Genomic DNA, 23,092 nt, shown 5'->3' with positions numbered 1-23,092 from the left:
TTATGCATTTCAATATACCTAATCATATTCGTATTCTGATTGCGATTAATAAATACAACAATCTTGGTTGTTATCCATTTTATTGTGTTGTGTAATTTTTTCTGTTCCACGAATAATACCAATAACTGCATTTATTCCAATGCCAGCGTTTTGAGAAAATATTGGATTGTGATTATTTGACTAAATTCACTATTTATTTTAAGATCGAAAAACAAAAACTGCTGTTGAGCATACATATATTTCCTTGCCGGAAAAAAACGTACACTTAACACTCTACTGGTTAATATTTAATATCAAATTATAGGTACTGTCAGTAATACAGAAATTATTTGCCAAAAAGTTTTGAAATTTATTCGATAATTTACATGATTTTTTAGTGTAATTAGTAAATTACGTAAATTATGTAAATTGTAGCACATTGTGACTTTACACATACAAACTATTATATATATTGATGCGTAAACAGATTTCGTTAATTATTACACTTAAATGTATTTCGGTTATATTGACGTATTATGTCAAAGTAATTTTAAATGTAGTAAATAGAATAATAAAACAACTTTCGATGCGTTTTAGCACTACGCCAAATTAAATATATACTTGTCAGATCATAAATTCCATCAATATCTCATGCCTATAAAAATAACCTAATAAAGATGAAAATAACAATGTTTACACTTGAACACATACTTGAAAAAACAAGGGATATACTTGGTAATATTCATATATGTATGAACTTTATTCCGTAGAAACTTAGGTCGGTGAATATTGTATAATATTTTTTTGTAAAGCAAATATTTAATGAAATTTTAAAGATTAGGTTTAAGCTTAAAATGCTACAAGTGTCTGCAAAAGATGGAATTTTTACAGGGTATGCATTTCAATTTTTATAAATTTATTGAATACAGATCGGTATTTTTGTGTCTTATCTGGCAAATTCAAATCTATTTAATAATGGTAGAGCAAGCATATGGTATTGAATTATGATCCCAGACGTAAAAAAATGAAGTAGATTTATGTAATTTCATTAAATATCTGAAGTCTGTCTGCGGTGTTTATTGACACCGTAATAAGATTATAGCATAGACTATGAACTCTATCATTCAACGAATTATTGATGACGTCTTTAATCATTCGATTCCTAGAAGCAGGGGGGTATGACTCCGATCGAAAATTGGAACCGAAATATTGTGACGTCATATGATTGCCTAGCAATATCCACCAATAAAAATACTCTGAAAATCTATGGAATAAACTTTCAGAGTTTTTCATTGGTGTATAACATAATAAGTAGGCTCCGAATGAGAATTTTTCTGTCTATATATTGGCATATCTATGGTTTTTTAGGACCAATTTGTTTCATACAAAAAGCCCGAAGTTATCGTTCTAGTGAGTGGTTTATTTATGCCTAGAAGGCAAAAGTAAGTTCTGTTTCTTTAGTTCTTCACAAGTAAGTGGGTTTTGTGCAAGAACAGAAAACTTTGGTTCATATGTCATGAAATCAAAACTTCGTAAATTTACTATAGAAGTATTAAAATGAATCATCTTTTCAAGCTTGGAATTAATAAAATTTAATAACTTCGAAGGGATTTGCAATTAATTTCATGATCATATACATAACGAAACCATTGCTCGGGATACCTATATTTATAACTCGACCTGAATAACCTGGAAGTATTTAATAACTTTTCTCTTTCCCTTACAACATATTCCAAATGCCATAGTGTAGCTTACTCGGACAGAGACATTTAGCGTCGCATCTAAAAAAACACACAAAATTCTTAGTTTTTAATTTGTACTCACGTGATGATATTTTTCGATCATATATACAATTTTAGTGGGCTTTTAAATACTGGGAGTTTTAATATTCCGGATCTTTTTAATTACCACCAGTTTCACTAAAAAAATTGCTTAATTGCAGCTTTTTAATAACATTAATATTAGAATAATTATGTAAAGTGACATAACATTCAAATCTCGCCATATTTGAGATATCAAATTTATCTTTGTTTGTGACACTAATCATTCTTGGTCATCATCTTCTGTAGTTAGCTGTATTGCGGCAGTTGTATTGTAGAAGCAGAACTGATTTCTAGGAATTCTCTTTGCTAGAATATATAAAGTTTTGAAGAGTTTTGTCTATGTTTTAAACAATTTAATAGTATCTTTAAAGTTTAATGGCTCTGATGAAAATAGCATTACGACTCTAAAATAATTTCAATAGGTACACTTCGAATTTTTGATATCGCTAAAGCTCACCGTTTGAAAGTATTTACTTCTTCATGCAGAGTATCTTATTTGCAATTGAGATTTAACTGATACACCACTAAATCATATTAACTATTCATACTGTTACAAAAAAAAATCAATTATAAATTAATCTGTCTTTGAGAATCTGTCTTTTAAATCTCCGATATGGTTCACCTGCAAAACTTGATGATCTCGTATTCATTCAGTAACATTGCAACAACGGCTCGCTTAATAAATACCGACAGCATTGATCTTTCCACGGCAAGTGTCTCTTTCTCCCTCGTTCCACCCCGGTTCTCTCAACCCTCTCCCTACCGCATCCTCCCATGACTACAGGGGTTTCTATCGCCCCCCAACCCCACCCCACCCACTGTGCAAACACGAGTAGACACTGCTGGCGTAATAGCGCAGGCGCATTGACCGCATTAACAATAGCTCAACCGAATATCGGTTCGGAACTCGAAACTGCGAAGAGACTAATATCCAAAGCAGAAGTTTCGTAACGTGAAAGTAGTCACTTTCACGTTTAACTGTCTTTTTTTACTACAGAACGGTGCATGGAGTAATTACGTTTCTGATTCGTAATGAATGCCTTTGGAGTTTTTCCTAGTGTGGGATTTTTACTAACCGTGACTTAGTGATTTCATTCAACTATTAAGCCACGTAATATTTACATCTTAAACTATATCATAATATTGCTGCCATATTTGCGACATCTTGAAGAAAACATGAAAATGTTTATATCATCATCTTTGCATTGAATTCTAATATTTGGAACAACTTGTATCATCAATAGGTTTTTCTAGACAAATAAGATGGATTACCAAAAGTTGTTCTTCCAGTCAAATTAATTAGAATTATTTCTAACTTTGTGTTAAGTACACATATAAGTATTTTTTTCTCATATATATGAAATATTTACCCTGTTTTTGACCAAAGCGTTAGGACCAACTAACTACAAGTTATCGAATAACTAAAGCACTTGTATACGACATGTACGTCCAAACAACTTCAATAGCCGTCTTTATTCCTTGGGTTAAAGATCAAATTCAAATCAGGTCATTAATTTGTCACACTTGTGGTTTTAAATGGAGACAGGTGATAAGGCTAGAGGTGTCCGTGTCCGAGTCATATTGCAACAGATTTAAACATCATACAGAATGCAAGGCTTTTCTCAGTAACCTTAAATGTGATAGGTTTTCCAAGGCAAAGTGGTGTAGGCCCTCCCACGCAATGTATGACATTCACTTTAGATTTAAAAAAAAACAACACAACCGATGTGTTGCCTCTAAACACCATTACACAACAATTTTGAGAGCGTGGTTTATTGAAGTGTGAAAAGCCAGTTAAAAATATCACCGTCATTAATCTTTAAACAAGTACAGAACAATTTGATCAATTTTTACGCAACGGTACAAAACTCTTTTGAAAATAAGCAACATAAAATCTTTGATACACCTTGAAAAGTCATTTCGTTAAAATCAAATCACATTTATGTATAGAAATCATCCCCGTTTACAAAAACCACGATTATTTCACGTTATTGTGTTGTTATTATCGTGTGTTACACCACGTGTTTTTGACTGGTAGATAGAAGTCAAGGTTTTAAGTACAACCTTCTTGCTATTCTCATTTGCAATATGATAAATTAAGGCAATAGTATAATAATACGATTGTGACACCCTATTAAATAAGGTTTTATAGGCAGTCAGTAATAGTATTCAAGCACTGACCTTCGGTATGAAGTTTTCATAATACATAATTGGATACCATATCAAGATACCGGTCAAATTATATAATATTTTTTTCGTATATTATGATATTAAATATCAACATTGCTTCATATCAAATCATTTTGTTTTACACTTTTTCACCAGTGGAGTTAAGAAATGGTTAATACAGCAGACTAGTTGTTGGCCTTAGCAGACTGTGTTAATTGTTGGCATCGACAAATAAAAATTCCAAAAGGTCTTAGAACGTTATTCAATATAGACCAGACGCAAAAGAATAATAAAAACTAATTTTAATATTTATTCATGATGTATGTCATTATAGCCTTTTTGTTACTAAATTTCGTGCAGTTAAACATATAAAACATGTCTGATAAAGTATTTCCAACTGCATGCAATCTAGGTACAAGCGACTATCTAAATGACTGATCGAGTATTTCCAGGTGATGTAATAAGGATTGATTGAATAAGATCAGATTCATCCAAAAACACCTGTGTTCGAATGTTTGTGGTGATTTTCCTAGTAATCATTTGCATCAGTCAAATAATGATTGCTCATTTCAGGTTGAAGGAAGTCAGCAACGTGAAGTCAGCAAAGTCAGCGGGTTTTGTAGTTATATCGCTTATATGTTTCCATTTACTTACTTTTAACATTGAACTATTACATCTACTGATCACGATCATATTATGAAGACATCTTTTATTTTTGTTCTTGCCTCGTAAAGATTAAAAATTTTCACCTAATTTGGAAATAACATATTAAAAAAATTATGTAATTTCGTCACTAAGAAAATTGAATCAATAATATTTGCTTTTTGTTGTCCAAGTATGTTAATTTTAGTCGATTGGTCATTTAAAGTATTTAATCTGTTTTTAGATACACTCAGTTATTACTCACTTAGTATTAATACAAAAATAAACAATATTTACAAGGTCAAAAACTTAAAACACCTATGACATCGTTCACAATAACTTAAGTGATAGACGGGTAAGTACCAGATCTTTATAAAATAACAGTATTAGCCATACTTATTAATACATAAAATAGTCATATTTTTGTAGCGGTCGTAAAATAATACTCAAATTGCGATTTGCTTTCTCCCTCACTGCAACACTTGCGCAGCCAGGCAAGTTTAGTCTAGACTGGTAAAAGCCCTGTTCAAAAGTGATAAAGAATACAAAATATTTATTTAATCCTCGTGAAAAATAGTCCCCTTTTATTATTTTGGCACACTTTGCTTAGAAAATCTTCTTCTTGCATCTGAAGACCGTAATTACGCAATCTATCCTACGTAAGAAAATGAGGGAAATTGTAAAAAAGTCTCGCAAAAAAATAACCAGAATTCAATGGTTCAAGCATAGTTGATCCCTTTTGTATAACGTTTCAAATTTTCCCCTTAATGTCGATCCCCACAGACCTTTTACAATTATTTACCCCCATTTCGCAAGCTTCCCACGTAGACAGATTCTGAGATATCAAAATTGTCAGATAATATCGCAGACAAGTAATAAAAAGTGCAAGGGTTTCATAAAAAACAGGGTGTGACGGGTTGGATCCTTTCGTAGAAACCGCCAGTAATGAGCATTTGTGGGGGTGGGCTGTAGTTATTCAAGAGTGTTTCCACCCTGCACAGTGCACACCCACCCCCTTTGCCCATGATAGCTTTCAGTGGGGCCGGTGATTTCGAGCGGAATACACGTCGGGAAGCTCCGCTCGTTGGATTCCCTTATTATATTATTTTATAACAAAACAAAATTCATAATTGTTTTACAAAAATGACGGGTATTAACATTAACGTAGTTTGTGGTGTTAAGAAGAAACAAATGCTAAATAATCTGATGTTTTGTTTTAGAAAATGTGTTCGTTGCTAATAAAATGTGATTATTCCGACATCGATAGGGTAAATATATAAAATTATTTTGTTTGTAGATTCTATTGATAAAGGATAATGAGAGAAAGAAGATAGTATGCATGTCTATTAAAAGTAATCTGTGAGTCAATGAAACAATGAACTCATTTTCTAATCTCCCATTGTTTTATTTCATATATTTTCATGAAATATTCTTACATTTGTATATTATGTCATAATGAGTTTCGACATCAAAATCCCGTTAACGAATTCATGAAATCAAAACGAGATATTTGAATTTTAAAGTGATAAAAATAGCGAAGATTTTTCCATTACAAATGTCAATCACATATCGAAAAAAATTTTATTCTCAGATATTATATTATGCCTACCGCGACTCTCCAGCTATTTCGTCACATTTTTTTGTTTGTTTATGGGGATGAGTTGTTTGTACGGATACATTTATCGACTGACCTTAAGAATATGATCTTTACCAGCATAAACATATTATAATGACAAAACATTCTTCTGTAATCTGAATATGATCTTAAGTCTCATGTTTTGAGTACTAGACAGAAGTGAGCATCCTTGACTCTGGAACAAGATTTATGAAAAAAATATATTTATTGCCTTGTTTTGGCAGCAGTTAGTTATAATAATGACAACAATGGTGGTATCATCTAAATCAAGCAGGTTTATTATAAGAAGCAAAAAATCCGGGGATTTTATTAGTCGCATCACAACTCAGCATTTTTTGCATGTTTTTACTAAGGACGGATTATTTCACAGAATTTGAACAATTCATCAAAATTCAAGTTCTGTTAAAGTTTTATTATTTTAATTTACAAGATCTGTTATTTTTTCTTTATGGGCCAGTTGTTTCACAGTACAAGAATAGTAACAATTTTTCAGCTTTGATAACTAATTATTGTAAAATGAGTTTTATTCCGTGTTACTGTTTTTATATTAACGGATTTAGTGAGGCATTCAATCAATATACCTTAAATTCTTTAAACATGTAGAAAATCTTAGTCATCCAGCGCAAAAACAGGGTTTGTATTAACAATCCTTTGATTGGTCATACCGTTTCTTTTGAAAAAGGAAATGCTTATTTATGACATAATATAGATATGAAATCAGTAAAAAAATGTCTGTTTTTCATTGTTATACAATGGCTGAGGAGTAAAAAATATACATAACGTGTTCATATGTGATTTTCTATATTTAAAAAAATTTCTTGTTAAATAAACTTTTCCGATGATAAGACATAAGTTTAAATTTAAATGCAAGGTCTCGTTTCTCGTGTGTTTTTAGATAATAGTGTATGATAAGTAATAATTTTTTCATAAATCTAATAAAATATCAACTAATTCATATTTGAAAAAAAAAATATTTTCAGAAAATGGATCAACACGGAAAATAACGTTGACAGATATTTTCATTCGAAAAATAGCCCAAAAGTGCATCTTTTTATGTCGTAAAAGGGATTTTTTGCGTGGGAATATATTTACATACATATTTTTTTTAAATATTAAAGCTATTTTCGTTTCATTCGGTACTAATGCGGATTTTTGGTGCACTACACATTTAAACATTTTAAAATATTGGCAATCTCACCAGGTATAATAATTAATATCATGGACACTTCGAAATCACCTAATTTTCAAGATTTATGACGTAATTTTCTGCAAAACCACTTAATTTAAATAAACATTTCATAATCTGATTTATTAAATACCTCATTTGAAAAATATTTCACAAGAAACGTATATACCCATGGTAATAATATTTTTTAAATTTTTGAAGAAGGTCGTACTAATAAAAACAATAAATTCAACAAAACAAATGTATTATATGTGATATTTATGTTTTTTGCAGATTAATTATTTTAGATGTGATTTTTAAATTATTTTTCTTCGTCCGACAATCTTGATTAAGGTCAACTTAAATCCGTGTAAACATATTGTGTTTTGGCCAAATTAAACTTATCTATTAATCCCCAAATCTGATATATGTTGTAACTATTTAAAAAAATCTTTGCCAAGTCAATTATTTTTATCTCACAACGTAATTTTTGAAAAGTTATTTCTACCTATTATTATTTTTTCTCCCACTGCGGTGCAAGGCGATAGGTCAAGAAACCAGTTGGAGAGGTCTAAAGATCTCCCCGAAACAGACACACTATCTGGCAAGCCAGGCAGCTGGTGGGCAGGCGAATCATGAACACACCTCACCCGATGAACCCGGGTACCCCTGCTAATTTACCAAACGTAGCAAACCACTTGGTGTGACCTATGACAGGGGTGCAGGTTTTCCAATAAATGGTTCCCGGGGCAGCAGTACAAACACTACAACAAAACAAACAGAAAAAAAATATTATTTGCTTCAATAATTAGATAAAATATATCACTATGCATATATACAATATACATACATAAATGGATTGTTTCATTAACGAGTTTGATTTAGAATTAATTTTTGTCTTCAATTCATTGATCAATGTTACGAGAAATAGCGAAAAATACTGTATTGTTTTAGCGTTTTTTGTGAAATAAGCGTTTCCGTTAGTTGAAAAAAAAAATTAGTGTTTTAAGATCTAGACTACACCAGGTCTAGGTTATGATACCTAGAAAACTTAGTTAGTTAGTTAGACTTACTTAGTTAGAAAAAGTTACACATCGACCACACAGCATCAAATGTAAGATATGAGGAGAAGATAATATCAAATTCAGGTTAACGACATGGCAAGGTGATTTTAATGTTGCACTAGAGTAGTAGAGTCTCATTGTCCGTGCTGACTGTGCTGACTGGCGAAAATACGTCATTTACCGGTGATATTGAGTGCAGTCATATTATGTTAGTTGGTATTGAAGTATAATTCCTGCAGTAAGTTACTACAAACTAAAGGTATTTTAATATAAATATGTTGATTTATTGAATGATAGCAGCTTTCCAAGTTATTTTATTTTTGCTGTGAAATTTCCATTATTTTCTGCGAAGCTTTAAAATATGTATTTGCGAATAAAACAACTGGGACACGATTGATGACGTGTTATATTTCAAATAATTAACGTGAAAGAGAGGAAAATGTTTGATATCATGGGAATCGTGAAATTTTTAAATTTTTTTTTTTGATAAATTTTCTTCAGATTATGAATTAAGCCCTGACCGTTGTATAAACAACATTATATTTTCCACTGATGTAGCAGTATATTCTGAATTCACCCTACGTAGGCGTCGCACCGAGTACCCTTTATATGCTAATATTTTAATTTCGCAAATTTACATTTCCACATTTGGCCGGTACCAATATTCTTTCTAAAAAAATTGTATCCACAGCATTTTTTTTTGTCTCTTAAGAGTAATATACTTTTCGAAGCTCATAATACCTATGCCTATAAGGAAATTTGTTTAAAATTTTTCAATTAACTAATATCACTGTCAGCACTTTTATTCGAACCATATTATAATTTATTACGAGTATTGCTTTACAACTGTCAGTAAAATGTGTACTGGTTAAATGTACAGTCGTTGGCGTAGATTTATTGTTAAAAAAAGATTTTTTGGTTCTCTACTCACCACCTACAAAGTTAACTTTATTTCAAACGAAATGAGATTTATTTCAAACGAAATGAAATGAGATTACTAGATGAAATTGTAACATTGATCCATATATGTTGTTAAAAGGCAGACACTTGACTGACTTTCACCAGGGATTCCTGACATTTCTTAATTATTTTAAATGAGTAAAAAATGAATAAAAAATGTCAACGAAATTTTGATCATGATATTTTACATCTTTTTTAAAATAAAAAAATATTTTTTAAATCAGTAGGTGTTAGACAGTTAGGGTCGGGGTGAGGGGTTGTGTGGTAACTAGGCTGAGTAACCAGTGACGACATGCGAACGAGTTTTTTGATGTTTGGTCATAACTGGTTAAAATAAGTAAGGTTCTTCGTTTAAGAGAAACCTACAACCAAAAATGTGTATATTCTTGGTATACCTTATATTGTAGATAATGGGCATTAAAAATCGCTTGACAAAAGGAGTCTAGAAACGTTTGATTTCAAGCACAATACTGATTTTTATTTATTTTGTAAATAATTTTATTGGGAAGCAAAAAATTTAATCAAGTGAAACTGTCACAGATAATTTTGGCTATAATACTCTATTTTTAAAAGGTTGTTTCCTTTACGCGTTCATACATTTGTATTGAAAACATATTTTTTTAGCAGCTTACATTTATATTTTTAATTGAGTAATTTATTATTTTATTTGTATTCAATTCAAGCGAAACGATAGGAAAACTTTCAATTTATATAAAACATATTTTTTGGTATTCATAATATACACAAATTCGTTTTAAAAATGAATCAAAATAGTGATTTAGCATTAAGCTTCGCCTTTACAACTTTATTATATTCAAGACAGAGCGAAAGTAATAACTTTTTTACTTCTTGTCTCATTTTTTATCTTTGTGTATTCAATATATTAAATTGATGTTTCAAAGCACCCGCGTCATAACTTATAACGTAAATTTTGTCGAGGGCTAAAAATTGAATTCAGAAAAAGCTGTGCAATTTTTACTACTTCAGAGTGAGACAAGCGTGAATTATGAATGACTGGTTTTCGTATAGCCGCCTTCCGTTCTGGTATTACTTTCAACGCCAAATCATAATTGAAAATAATGACGTTTTACCCGGTTTGTGAAACATAAACTTGTGCCTCTAACACAGTTTCCTCCGGGCGCGTACTTTCATTGCAAAGCGCAACGGTGCGCCGTGCAATCTTTTGGTTGTTATGCAATGCATGTTGCAGTATTATAATGGAACAGGTTTGCAGCGTGTTTCATTGAGGCATCTTCACCGACTGACACGCGATCAAATGTGCATACAAACCTTTGTTAGGACAGGCCGGTGCATTAACCCAAATAACTATTCGACCCTAAAAAATATTAATTTGTTCTCGTTGACTTGAATTTTTTTAATAAAAAAAAATTCCATGCGCAGGAATTAATTTTACGACTTATTTAAAATATATAGTGGCAGATTTGAGTTTGGGAATATCAATCAAAGCTAGAGGCTGGCGATATTTATAAGCCTACGTCGATATCTTATTTTGTAGTCTACGAATCGGTATCCTGCTAGTATCTCCCGGTTCGAAATGCCATAGTAACAACGCCTTGGTGAGATCTCGCAAATCAACAATTAAATTGGTTCAAATACTCGTAGCTTAACCTAATGACAGATATGTCAAAACCTTCCTCACCCCCTCTCTCTCACTTCTTTATCCCTTCTTCTTCTTAAGTGTTTCAACATTTTTCCATACAGGTTAATGTTTGCACCGGCTATTTCACAAATAATATTATTTATACGTTACGTAAGAATCGTCTACATTAATATTGGTATAAATTATTAATAACGACTGCTTAATATGGTTTTATCAAAAAATTACACAGGCATGAATTTCACTCATTGCCAGAATTACACACGGATGAAATTACACATGGACGAAATTATATATGGGCAGAATAACGTCAACTTAAATTGCACCCACTTGAATTACACCCGTCAGAAAAATCTAACAATATCTAAACTAACCTTACTTTGTTATTTTTCAATTTGGAAATTTATATGCTCTAAAATTTTATATTATTAAAAAATAGATACAGTGTAATTTCGTCAATTAAAAATTTGTCCTTGTGTAATTATTTCGACGGTAAAATTGTTTTTGATGTATTGGTATGTTAAATTTTCTTTTTAAATATCCAATAACATTTAGCAGTTTTCCTTTCAGCATGAAATACTTTAAATGTTATTCTGTCGTCTATATCAGCGCCTCTCAACTGAGCGAACCAACAAAGAATATATATTGGAATGTGAGCATTTTCTTCTTCTTTATGTCACGTTCATATGAACACTTCAGCATATTGGGATAAGTCGATAAGTGTTGGGGTCAAAAACCTCTACGATATTCACATTAGCTATAAACTATATTCCTATAATCGTAGTATCTCCCTGGTGAATAACACCATTCGGAATCGAAATATTGCTTAAAATGGCTTAAGACCAGCTTTTTAATAATGCTCTTTCCAACAATCTCTTCTTCCATTTTACTTATTTTCAATCTCCTTTCTATTACAACTTCCTTTAACCTCACAATACTCCTGAATTAGGGGTGCCATAAACCCACTAGCTCCGGGTACTTCGGGGTTTTGCGCGATAGCAATATATTCAAAATTGAGGTTTTGGATGCATTAGATGAAAAGTTATTCAAACATTGTCTCATTATATTTCTAAAATACTGAAGTTTCTAGGTCTCTAGACATTTTTTTCATAGCTTTTGTTAAGTTCCATCCTTCCGCTCCATATAATATAAGATTATTGGAAAGATTAAGTTTCGTACAAGTCTTATAAGTCTGAGAAGTTTTAAATTTCTTCTTTGATTTAAAATCTCGCATCAGATCTACCTGTACAGCATAAGCCATGCGTAATTGCGTATAGACCTACTTCGCTTTCGATTTTCTTCGTGTTATAATATTTGTCTAAGGCAACTCGTATTTGTTTTATTTGGTTTAAGGTGATGTTATAGACGCGGTAAGATGTTAAATTCTTTTGCAATAATTGCCGGAGTTTGCTCGGTTAAGTGGCTATACACGCTCAAATAAGTTACCAATGTGTACACAGTGGCATTATGTGAAATATTAATAAACATAAGATTTAGTGCTTTTATATACGGGCAGTGTGTTTATTCAATTAAAAGGCATTTTGATATCCAAGGACAACGTTATTACGCCATATCTAATACAGGAGTTAAGACATAACATCCATAATACAAGCTTTGTTATTATTTGTTGCATAAGATACCGATATCAACAAACCAAATAGAACCTAGGCCTAAATTTCATCATTTTACCTTCGTCGTAAATAATTTTGTTGAGGATGCACAACCATTTTTGAGTATTTAACGTGATACCAATTAACTGAAACAGCCTTCCACGAGTGGCCCAAGGCTGATAAAATGCGTAAGTTATTCATCGGTTAAAAAGCATTATGTCAAAAGCTTTATAATCGTGTTGATCAGACGTTCAACTTCAAGTTTGCTCTTCAAATAAAAGTGGTTGACTGTGACCTAGATTTGAGTTGCGAGATAAGAACCAACCAAATTCTTATTCAGAATATTATAATATATTATGTTTTCACGATTTTTATGAGACTTGATCCAATCATTAAAACAGCATTACATAATTGTTGTGATAGACATTATTTAACGTTGGGTAATAATAATGTATTTTACGTACTTGATACACCTGGCATGAAATAATGCTATCCTGATGCCAGGATGTTATTTTTATTAACTATATTCTAGGTTTTCTTAGACGATTAATATATGTTTCAGTATATTTTGTTGACTCTAATGGCATTCCTTACTTACTCCATGCATCAAGTAATCACTTTCCTTTGTATTAAAAATATTTGCGTTTACTTTATTTATTGTGGTATTCTGTAGTGCCAATTCTAGGTTTTGTCTTTTGGTATTTGTTGTCTTGTCTTTGTTTAAAATGACAATATACAGAATAGTGGGCACATTTTATTAATGCATCTATTTTCAATACAGTCAATGTCATAGTGTCAGAATTCTTAACGAGTATTACAAGACACAATATTAATACCTTTATTACCTACTGTTTTTAACCATTGTCATTATTTATTGTTTCAGATATTGAGGAAAGCACAAGATGACCGAATGAGGAAAAGTTCAATTAACCTGTGATAAAAGTTGTTTTGCTTGCAATTATTGTTGTGAGGGAAACAGTTGGCTGGGGAAACCAACTTATATTTTATGTATAGGAGAAAATAATAATTCAAGATGACGTCATTATACAATAATTCTATCACCAAATACTATGACTTCATTTTCACTGATCTCTCTGGTAAGTTGTGATTAATTATTTAATAACTTTGACAAACCTATCAAGTGACAAATATAAATAAACGTATTGTTTTAAGGACAGCCTATAATGTAGAAGAAATGTTTATTAAGTAATGCGCTCTTCTATAATAAGGAACTACATAGAGTGAAAAACATTATGGCTTTAAAAAAAATAAATTCTTATTTTTTTTTTAAGTATGGTAGGGGTTTCAGTGTTTTGTCCTCAAATACAAATTGAAGTTTTGCATTAAAAACCCTGTCCAACTGTTCCTCTTAACTATTATCTACACATCTAGCTATCGCTTCAAACAGACTTGAGCTGTCCAATACTCTTCATCAGTCTTTGAGGTATTTAGATTGAACCGAGATTACGAATACTGCACATTGTAAGAAACATAGCACTAGTTAGAGAAAGAGGAAGTTCATCACGGCACATCCACCCACTTACCAGCGAACATCGCGCTTATTGTTTTGTGTATTTCCTGAAATCGGTAATTACACGGGAAGAATATGATTTAAATGCAATTAATTATCGCTGCGTGTGCTCATTATTTTTTTTAATAAACTACTGATTTGAACTGTTTTGATAAGATAGCCCGTCAATGATTTTTTTTTCATAGCTCACAAAAGGGAAATGCTCACACAATAGTAATAAAAAATAGCGTTATCCTTTCTTTCCGGCTACTGACATCATTAACATGTAAACCTATCCCTTTTTTATCAGTTTAAATAGTTCAGGGATATTGCGTTACATTTAACATGGATTTGAAACAAGTAAATTATTGATTTGCTCGAAATGATTTCCAGATACGGGTCGAGAAAATAAATGTAAAACAAATAATAGAAGATCATGTTGATTCTCAGGTGCAGAAAATACAATGATGAAACGTTTTAACAAGTTATTCCACAACATTTTGCAAATATATTGGCATGGTATACTGTATTTACGGTTTAGGAATCAGAACATCTAGGAATTAAATCCAGTACCTCTTCCTTGCCGGGGAAGTGCTCTGATCACTGAGTTGATTCGATCATAATAACTTACATCATTTTTAACTGTACCATACTATAGACTTAGAGTTTCCAACATTTTTTTATTTTTATTTTTTCTTGATGCATTAACATATATTTTTTGGCTTCTATATTTATGTAAATATTGTTCATATTATTTTCCAGATCACAGAACGAACCATTGGTTCCTGATTAGCGACCCGATGCCCGGAATGACGATTCTGGGTGCCTACCTTTATTTCGTACTCAACTGGGGGCCCCGGTACATGAAGCACCGAAAGCCTTACTCCCTTGAGAACCTTCTGGTCGTATACAACTTCCTGCAGGTCGCCGTCAGCGTCTTTCTATTTTACGAGGCAAGTCAACAGTATTTATTTTACATTCATTGAATGTACTAATTATTTTTTTATTGAAAATGTTGTAAAACTTTACGGATGTATTGTTTAAGTACACAAGACAATATAATAAATTATAAACTAATTCAGAAAATATTGAAAGTGATAAAAGAAGAATATATAATGGGGTTATACACGTTCACAATGTCCTTTCCGAATAAGAAATAAATAATATAAAACTCTTTAATCTTAAGATAAGTGAACAAAATCATAACGTAAAATAAGGAAAAATCTTTTATATAATTACCTAACATTACTGTTAGATAAGAATAATATTATTATGTGTTCATGCTAACGGCATTGAATTATACAGGGTATTCGGGTGCAAAATGCGCTGACTTCGGTGGGTGATTCTGCACTTATACAAGTAAAAAAGACAAATAACTTTTTTCGAAATTCCCACGTTTTAAAGAAGTTTTCGGGTAAAATTGTTCGTGTGGGAAAATAAATATTCTTCTATGGAAAAATATTTTTATATGGGAAAATAAACGCGGAACTTTCGAAAAAAGTTGTTTATTTTTTACTTCTACCATTATATAGAATCACCTCCCGAAGTTGGCAAACTTTACTCCAGGACACCATGTATAGTTATAAAGCGAAATATGTTTATTTATTTATATATAAAGAATGATAAATAAATAAATGATGACACTCTGTGTGAAATCAGCATAACAAGTTTCGACTAGTGGAACAGATTTTCAAGTGAGTTTATCAAGAATAGCCTCATGTATAAAAAAAATTATATGGTGCATACATACTGTTTCTCGGCTCGTTGGCGTTGGGTGCATACAGTTTTACATTAAGCAGCGTGTGGTCTATTGGCTTCGAAACTTACGTGACTGGTACGAGAGTAGTTCCGCTCAGTTGTTACGGGCTCTTCACACTGCAGTTGTGAAGATTTCTATAATGATAGTCAAATACAAACGAGGGAACCAGAACAAAAATAAGCGCGTCAAATATAAAAATTTAGAATATTATATTATTTGCACGCATTATATACCTATGTTTTTATCAAGTATTTTTTATAGAGATAGTAAATCCTCTCTATGAATAGTGTTAGTTTCAAACACATCCCCAAAGTTATGTGCCCAAAATGCAGTATTTCCTAGTGCACCGGTGGCGGTTGTACCGAAACGAATATACCTCTAGCTGGGTTGAATTGTATCTACCTTCTATACTTGTATTTAAATTTGTAGTAAGATGGGGTGAACAAGAATGCGCGGTGCCTTATGCCACCGTAATAAATATTTACATAACTTTATCGCAACAGAATATACCCCATTTTTATAATGTTTTTCAATAAAACTTGCAAGATTAATAAAAAATATGGGATAGAATTTGACAATAATAAAAGACGCCTTTTATGGCGCATAAAGACAGCTGTAGAGTCATTTTCATAAAGTTTATTAACATGTCAGCATCCTTATGTTACACGGAAAATTGTGGCGATGAAGCTGTTGTATAATGAATTGATAATTTATTCCTTGAAAATGGCAGGTAATCAATTTCGATATTTTACACTCATCATAAATATACCTACGTAGTTATACTTCAATACATAAATAAGTATGATCTATGAATATTTTCCTTATAAATGTAGAAAACGTCGCGCGTCGATGGGAAACCATCCCTGCGTAATTCATATTTGGCTTCTTTCCAGGAACGACAAAGACAAAGAACCGGTGGTGATTTCACGCAGACTAGTCGGTAGCGTTGATTCGCTATTTTATCTTAATTTTAGTCTATTTTCTTTTGTACTTCGATCGTGCCAATATACAGAAAGCACGTTTGTTTTTATTTGGTTTGCAAATTTGCAAAGGAAAATAAAAAAAAATCTGTGTGTAAAAGCTAGAAGGGGTTTAGTCCAAATATATAACTAGGTTAACTAGAAATTTAAATAATATTAAGTTATTACACTGTTAGAAGTTATCTTTGTTAGAAGTCAACTTGAGTACAATTCTCCTGCCTGGAACACACATTACGATATTCATGTACAAGCTATTGAAAGAATACAAAATAAATTGTTACGTTTTCTAAGTTTTAAAATAGGTATTGCAGAAAATTTTGTTAAACTTTTCAAGTTTTAATTTTTTTTTTTAAAGAAATACAAACATTCCTTGGTTACGAATAACCTGATAATATTTCAAAATCTTCTACTGCCACCACAGTAAGCGGAAAGTGCTGCTTGTGTTGTGATGGAGAACATAGCTAGGAATCGAACGCACCACGCCTGGGTGGGACTCAAACGCGATGCCAACTCAGCCACTGACCGGTCATAAGCTTTCTACAACACTACAGTACTACATAGAATTTTGGATTCCAATACGAAATACTAGAAGTCGGGATCTATTTCAATGCAGAAATTCTGTGACTAACTACCATATTTATCACTGCCCAGAATTCTTATGGAGGGAAAAAATTACACCAAGTGTCAGTGGATGTCATATTCAATGTATCACTTAACAATTTAAAAAAAACATTAATGAGGTAGTTTAGGGGATATGAACTGTATTTTTTAACTATTCATATGTTAAAGCCCTTAAAATAGAGCGTTAATAAATAAATAGTACGCACAACCCGTTTGTCTTTCCCATGCTTTAGTATCTTTAGAGTCTAGAGTCTTGGGTCGCGTTAATCTGTAGATTTAAGTGTGATTTCTGATTCTGAGAGTCCTGTGAGTACAGGTCTCCCAAGATATTGGAATTTATATTTTAAAACAATACATTCAAACATTTACTAGAAATAAATGTAAATTATCTATTCACAATTACTTATTTAATAAATTATGTTGCGGTAGCTGTAGAGATGCATAAACAGGGAAACAGGAATCCCCGCTAATGAATAAATTCTTCCATTTGTTGCATAGTCATGGCATAGTAATCGCTTAGTGTCTTCTACAGTCAACAATCCTATTGAGATGGCGAGCAATGTAATACAATTATATCATTGACGGTAATAAAAATTAATTGTTCTTTTAGTTCTGTAATATTATCGTATTTGTTTTATGTTTCCACTAGCCTCTTAGTTATATGTTTTGCTGGAAACTTGACAAGCAATTAGATGGATTTTGCACGAATCTCACAGCGGCTACATATCGAATTAGGAAAACTTTAGCAAGGCTAATTCGTAACAAAAATTACCACAAAAATTTATGGTTTTAGAGCGTCACTTAAAAGACAACTATTGAAGCGTTTATGTAATAGAAATATTAAATTACATATATATAACTAGAAATCCAAATACTGAACAAATTATACATCAAAATGAACTTTCTTCGATAAATTCGAAAGCTAGATGGATTTCCTAGCAGTTAGATGGAATGTGTACAAGTACCTTATTTATTTGTCCATATTTTTTGACTATGCTAATGTACGTGTATTCTAGTTTTTCAGTATACTTTGTATTCTGATGAAGAAACCTTTGGTTTTGAAACATGTCGATATTTTTTTATCAAAAGTAGTGGTATATCTATGCATTGTTGGTTATTTTCATTTGATTTAAAATGACGTAAAGAAGCAATTTTGCTATAATTGAAGAACTGGTCTAGTATTACGTCTTATTTTCCATTCCTGCTAATCTTGTCGAAGTATTCGTTAAACCTGATGTTGGTAATGTTGTTAAGTACTTAACTGCCTTTACTTATTATAAATATGTTAATTAAAAATCTAGTTTTCAATAATAATTGAATCGAAACCAGTAATAAGTGTCAATGACTAAATACAAAACTGTAAACATAGAGTAAACACTGCAAGAGCTATCACATCCACTTTATTCCGTTTAAATATTTTAGACTAACTCTTCTAGAGAATGTCAACATCAGATTATTTTCAATATAAAATATCAGAATAATAGTTGAAAGCAAGTAAACATATCATGCTCATAAAAAATACAATTTTCGGTTGTCTGTGTTGTTGTGCGTGATGTGAAATACTGTTTTGAATTAAATTTGTTTTGAGTTCAAGGCCGGTCGTCATTGATGTAATAAGATTTGGTCTATGCCGGTCGTGGTAAAGCCAGAGGTCGCGGGTTCAAATCCCGGAGTGCGCAAGTAAAATTTATTTGTTTTACTTGTATGTATAATTTTTGCGGCTCCTCCCAAAGTGGAAGATACTCTCAATTGTGCCCTGGTGTAAGAACACCATTCAGAATTGAAACGTTGCTTGAAATGGCCGTATTCGGTGACTGATCTGATAGCAAGGTACTTCCCTACCTTCCTCTTCCCGACTATCTTCAGCCTCATGACATATCTCTATTGGGGATACCATAGTCTCACTGTCTTCAGAGGGTCGGGAGCAGTTGGGACTCTTGTGCAGTTTCTCATAAAAAGTCACCAAAAATATTATTATTTTATAAACTAATGAAAAACACTAAAACTTCATATTATAATAACATTTCCTCTGATGATGATATCATAATAACATTCCCTTTGATGTTGTTATTTTCATATTATAATAATATTCCCTCTGATGTGGATATCTTCAATTGTAAAATCATAGTCATATATCCCAACTGAACCAAAGTACATAAAATATAATGATTTATTATTGAATATCTCTTGTTGTAATTATATGTATGTAATACCTATTATACTGTTTAATTGGCATAATGTATTAGTAGAGGAAATCTTTAATTGGTAGTAAATTGCACATGTATTGTAAACTATTTATTAAATAAAAAAAAAAACTAAAATAAAAATAAACACAGAAAATTGTCAATATTTCCTCATTAAAGGCAATGAGATTCACGAATCCAACTTGAAGAACGAAACAACTTGCGTCACATTTAATTTTTTTTTCAATTCAGGCAAAAGTTCACCATGGTGTTTTTTTGAAAATTTCTATCCGTGAAATCGGACAATTATTTTTAAACTGGAAGGACCGGACCAGTCCGGACAAACTAAACCGGATAAACTGATTTTTTTTTAAACATTGAATTTTTTTTCTTTTGAATGTCGCTATGTCAGAAGTCAAAGAAACTTACGAAACTTCCATGTCATAATTTCTGTCAGAATTTTGAATTATGACAGGGAGCGAATTCTGTGTTATGTTTTATTATTTAAACTTGGATTTGACGGTCTGCAGAGATCGTAAAAATAAATAAATATATTTAATAGTTTCATTGAGCAATACAGGAAAATGATTTTTGCTCAATTTTTTTTTCGAAAAATGAAGTTGTCAGAAGGTGTATGACTATGCGAAGATTGTCATCATGCATGAATCTGTTTCTGGAAAATTGTCAGACTGACCCGAACTAATTTCAAGCATCTTTCAAAGCAAAACCAGAGCCAAACAAACAGAGATACTAACTATACCAAAGTGTAACTCTACCTTTGGACAAAGAAGCTCTGAATTTTTAGCAGTAAAGGTATATAACAAACTCCCACTTAGTATCAAACAAATCAAAACAAAAAACAACTGCGTTAAGAACATTAAATCTTGGCTTAAGGAATTACCGGAAAAAGAACTTACTAGCATATTTAAAACATCGTCGTAGAAGTTTCTGGAAACCCTTACCCAAAACATGGAGTCATACCATAGAAGTCGCTGAATAACTTATCCAAAACCTAGTCCCCCTCAGCACAGGATCTCCTAGTGAGGAGGACTATGAATATAATCAACATCTATTTTTTATATATATATTCTTATAAAAATTTTAAAAAAATGTATAATATAGCTACTAAATAAAAAATAAAAAAAATAAAAAAAAAGATTACTTAATAATCATGTCAAATGGAAGTCTGAGTGTTGCCATATTAAAATTAAAATCACTGTGAAATTTTATAAAAATAAATGAAGAAAATTGGTCGACCGGACATTAAGCTAAAAAAACCGGTTTTGTTAATTTTATTATTTAAAACATATATGGTATTTTTTGGAATATTTTCGAAATCTTAGTAGAAATCCAATGCACAAATGTTTCCAAGTCATGATAAAATGCAAGCATCTGGCCTATTATAATATATCGTGATGGCTGGTATTTAATAAATGTAAAATGAATTACAGCCTACCTATTTGTATTTGTGCCTTTAGGCATTAAGAAACATAAAAACTACAATTTAATTAATTAAACCTGTAATTATTACTGATTTATTCCAGTTTTGAATCAGGCACGCTAATGAAATAACTTCGTATTACGTTTGATGAGAAACTGACCTTTATCAATAAATTTTAAATTGTATCTAACAAAGCGTTGAAAATGCTGGGATTTGTCTAACGGACAGCTTTCATTATATACAATTATTCTGCCGTTCCTGGTGGGGAGTCATAAAGAAACATTATTCGGTTTGGTTCCCTTTAAGCTACACAGTCGCAGTGTAATTAAAATGTGCTTTAAGATCACAACGGTGATCTCTAATTAGGGCGATTCTGAGAGAATTCCTCACTTTTCTGTTTAAAAAAAATATATTTTAAAGATTCCATGCTTACTCAACACAGTGACTTTTCAACACACTTTTAAAAAGTGATATAAAGTCATTAAAAACGATGAAATCTTTTTTAACCTAACCTAACCTAACCCAACCGAACCTACTTAACCCAAAATTTTTTGTTTCATCACTTTCCATGACTTTATATAACTTTTTAAAGGTGTGATGAATTATCATTTTGATGATTTATCCGGTCTCCATTTTAAAACTTCATAAAATATTATTCTTACTTCTCCATCATAAATTTAAAAATACTATTTAAGAAAAGAGTGACAAGGTAAATTGTACGAATCTAAAATAATTTGAATCAATTTACACAACCTAAGTTTTTTATTGACGAATTCTCGCAAAATATATTAGCCACCTGTTCAATCGCATGGTAGGCGGATACTACTTTTACGTTTTATTATCCATATGTAAATATAAAATTCCAAATGAATGAATTTACCCATCTTTTAAATCCTGTTCATAATGATTTACATAAACCAGTGACAAAAGTCGTAAGATGTAAAGTTATATTTATAACTTACGATAAGTTAGTGTTATTGAACTCTTGAGGGTCGTGTGGAAGAGGCTTGACAACAAAATCAGATAGATCTTTTATTGGAATTATAAAAAGGCGTGGAATTTAAAATCTCTATCAATGAATACAAAATTAGAAATACGTGCTGAATAAAGCGCCGAAGAATACAATAAAATACTGTTTTATTATCTTATTTGTTGTAAAAAGGGAATAAAAGATGTTTGATCATTATTTTAACCAAATTTAAAGTTTGAAGATTTTTGAAGGAAACTTGTTTATTGGTCTTCAAATGGCAACTGATTGCTTTTCAGAGAAATATATGTCCATTAGATTCCTCATTTACATGCATAGTCACCATGAGTCACCAAGATCGTTCTTGAAAATATGACGTTTAATCGTAAATTATGGTTATTGTTTATTGTTATCTTTAAAAGTTTAATAGCATTGTTGACGTCCGTAGCTAAAATTATGTGATTAATTTTGTATTTTAAAATTTATTCCAGGGATTGGATGCAGCGTGGCTCACCAAATACAGTTGGAAATGTCAGCCAGTAGATCAATCGGAGACCCAAGAAGCTATGAGAGTAAGTCACGTGATGGATAATTATAATCAGTACCTACTTGATTTGTCAAAATGAAATCATCTTTGAGATGATTGAATATTCAAACTTTTGAACAGTTTCTATCGAAAACGGGACAGCACGCTGTTTCCTAATAAAATGTTAGTACTTTCCATATATATCGGAACACATGTTCATGCGCCTGCATTTGCCCTGTTAATACATGTATAATGACGAAATGCAAAAGTATAATCATTTTTATAAACACGTGTTTATACATTCTCCTTTTACTAAATGTTTAGCATGAAACCTATCAATTCATTCGTTAATTGAAATGGAATGACTTTTAAAGTTGAAAATAGTTCGATGGAAGCATTGCAAAATTAATAGCTTAAAAGTTCCTTCTTGTAGACATAG

At 31.4% G+C, this 23,092-nt stretch overlaps 1 protein-coding gene across 2 annotated transcripts in view; it reads left to right on the top strand.

The window, feature by feature from the left end:
* LOC149426720 (very long chain fatty acid elongase AAEL008004-like) overlaps positions 1 to 23,092 on the top strand; it is a 36,541-nt gene that overhangs the window by 7,571 nt on the left and 5,878 nt on the right. The window contains exons 1-4 of one of the 2 annotated variants that reach the window (XM_089638088.1): positions 5,661 to 5,881; positions 13,550 to 13,763; positions 14,939 to 15,129; positions 22,619 to 22,699. In XM_089638088.1, coding sequence (XP_089494214.1) covers positions 13,700 to 13,763; positions 14,939 to 15,129; positions 22,619 to 22,699 — 336 coding nt within the window. In that variant the 5' untranslated portion in view covers positions 5,661 to 5,881; positions 13,550 to 13,699. Of the gene's footprint in view, positions 1 to 5,660; positions 5,882 to 13,549; positions 13,764 to 14,938; positions 15,130 to 22,618; positions 22,700 to 23,092 lie in introns of those variants that run through there. The other variant, XM_089638079.1, reaches the window with a different exon arrangement.

This window comes from Hesperophylax consimilis, chromosome 1 (assembly GCF_061612785.1).
Source record: "Hesperophylax consimilis isolate HC1 chromosome 1, BYU_Hcon_1.0, whole genome shotgun sequence".
Classification (NCBI taxonomy): Eukaryota; Metazoa; Arthropoda; class Insecta; order Trichoptera; family Limnephilidae; genus Hesperophylax; species Hesperophylax consimilis.
Note: the sequence above shows the minus strand (reverse complement) of the source record. Positions and strands in the feature narration are given on the sequence as shown.